Source organism: Sinocyclocheilus grahami, unplaced genomic scaffold (assembly GCF_001515645.1).
Source record: "Sinocyclocheilus grahami isolate Dianchi unplaced genomic scaffold, SAMN03320097.WGS_v1.1 scaffold526.1, whole genome shotgun sequence".
In the NCBI taxonomy this organism is placed as follows: Eukaryota; Metazoa; Chordata; class Actinopteri; order Cypriniformes; family Cyprinidae; genus Sinocyclocheilus; species Sinocyclocheilus grahami.
This window is the reverse complement of record NW_015505705.1, coordinates 269,744-271,949: the sequence shown is the minus strand read 5'-3', so window position 1 is coordinate 271,949 and position 2,206 is coordinate 269,744. Positions and strand designations below refer to the sequence as shown.

The following is a 2,206-nucleotide window of genomic DNA, read 5'->3' as shown; positions in this document are numbered from 1 at the left end:
GTAACAGGTCTCATGAGTCTCATGTTCAGGTCGTAGCAAGTTTGTCTCCTTATTAGTACATTGATAACTTCTATTAGTGTCTACACAGCGCTAGGGATGGGAATCACAAGGAATTGAATGATTACGGTTCCTTAAGGGTTGCATTTCCTTGTACCTAAGGAAGAAATATTTGGAAAACAGAAATGCCAATCTGTTGCCAAATGTTGCTTTAAATGCTAATAAAGGTACGAACATATTTAATTGATTTAAATATAGATGTACATTTTATCCTACCCGTCAGATTGTCCTACCAGGGCTTACTGCACATGCGCACATCAATATTGCGTAATGTAGGGGGGGGGGGGGCTGAAAAGACAGAAAAAGAGAAGCGAGGAGCAAAACGCCTCGTCTAAAAAGCACACAACAATGAACTGCTGCCTCAAATAAGCTGAGCTGAAATACTTGTATCATATGTCCAAAAACCTTTGGGATTTCTGTCTCTATATACCGATAAATGGGTCGCACAAGCTGCTATTGTCATATTGTAGGTGACTTAGCACTATGGAGCTGGCACCCCTTAGAAAGAAATGGAGCAAAACACAAAAGTAGGTGTTCTAGAAGACTCTGTGAAAATGCCACAGGAGAAAACCACAGCTCTGTATGCTACACATGGAAACGGGGATCGCCCGCAAATGGACGCAGACCCCTAAATCAGAAAGATGGCTTGGCTTGTTTGTCTCACAAGGTTGTCCTGCAGAAGATTGTACAATGTAGGTTTGCACTTGTGTTCTCATCACAGTGATTTCAGAAAACACTAGCTAGCGGACCAGCTAAGGGTTTCACTGCACTCTTGTAAACGCGTTTGTGCTGTTTAGTTGATGGTAGAGTCCAACAACTGTACAGCAGCAGACCACAGTTGTGCCCTGCGGTTATGTTGACTCATTCTGGCTCAGAGTCTTGCCACCGTTGAGCATGGCTGAGGCGCTGCGGCTCTTGGTTGGAGTGCCACTTCCGGAGCGGGAGAACTCAGTCAGGTCGTGGAGCGACGGCTCTCTGTACATGGCAACTACATGAGGGAGACACAAGTAACAGGTCTCATGTTCTGGTTGTAGCAAGCTTGTCTCCTTAGTAGTACATCAATAACTTCTATTAGTGTCTACACAGCGCTATAGGCATGGGAATCACAAGGAATTTATTCCTTGAGGGTTCCATTACTGATTCTTTTGAATCTGAGGATGAAATATTTGGAAAACAGAAATGCCATTCTGATGTCAAAAGTTGCTTTAAACTCTAATAAAGGTAGGAACATATTTAATGTATAAATATATATATATACAAAGAAACTGCTCCAACTTATTCACAATTGTCTGTGATTCACTAAGAATAACTTCTCCAAAGAGTCTGGCAACTGGCACTAGGGGGCAAATGCGACAAACTTATGCCCCGATCAGACAGAACACTTTTTTTTTGCAGTGAGAGACAACTTTTTAAAATGGTTTTCTATTGGCAGTGTGCGTTTTGTGTGCTGTTTATGAGCCCCGGGTGCCTCACGTTTTAGCCACCTGCTGCGCCTCACGTTTTTGTAGGAGCACTCTGAGCACTCAGAAAAAAAATCAACTCCAGAAAAGTGGCCAACGTCATTCCCAGTTTTGTTCCATTGCCCAATCGAATGAATGGAGAGGCGGGCCTTCTGTTGTGGTGACAGAATTTTACAGTTGCTTGGAACGTCCAGAGACTGCAATGATGGAGGAGAATCTTGTGGTGGCTGTTGCAGGTTACCCGGAGCTCTCTTTTTTTTCTGCTAATATGACCGTTTAACAGCAAACCAAAGATTTTAGAGCGTTCGCTCTATAATCCTTGTTTAGACTGACAGGACAGCTGATTCTGTGGTTGCCTAGCAACATTTTTTTTAAAAACGCAATTTCATTTAGAATTTTTTTTTCATTTCAAAATGAAAAAAAGTCAACCAAAAAAGGCTGTGCCGTGTGCCTCATGTTTTCAAACCTGAAAAACGCATTCTGTCTCATCGGGCCTTATGCGAATATCCGAAATGGTATAGGAACACCTTACTAAAATAATAAATACTATGTTTGTTTTTTTGTTTTTTTACATTTTAGCACGAAACATACAGCGCAGGACTGGTACACACATTGATTCTTGACACACTCGTGTTTTTTTTTGGGGGGGGGGGGGGGGGGGGGTAAGAAAAAAAAAAAACATTTTTTCT

The 2,206-nt window shown here is 42.0% G+C and overlaps 1 protein-coding gene across 1 annotated transcript in view; it reads right to left on the bottom strand.

Annotated features, from left to right (window-relative positions):
* Nucleotides 1–340: 340 nt before the first annotated feature.
* LOC107555168 (fibroblast growth factor 13-like) overlaps nucleotides 341–2,206 on the bottom strand; it is a 15,682-nt gene continuing 13,816 nt past the window's right edge. Inside the window, exon 6 of the mRNA XM_016237867.1 lies at nucleotides 341–1,045. Coding sequence (XP_016093353.1) covers nucleotides 909–1,045 — 137 coding nt within the window. The 3' untranslated portion in view covers nucleotides 341–908. The remainder of the gene's footprint in view (nucleotides 1,046–2,206) is intronic.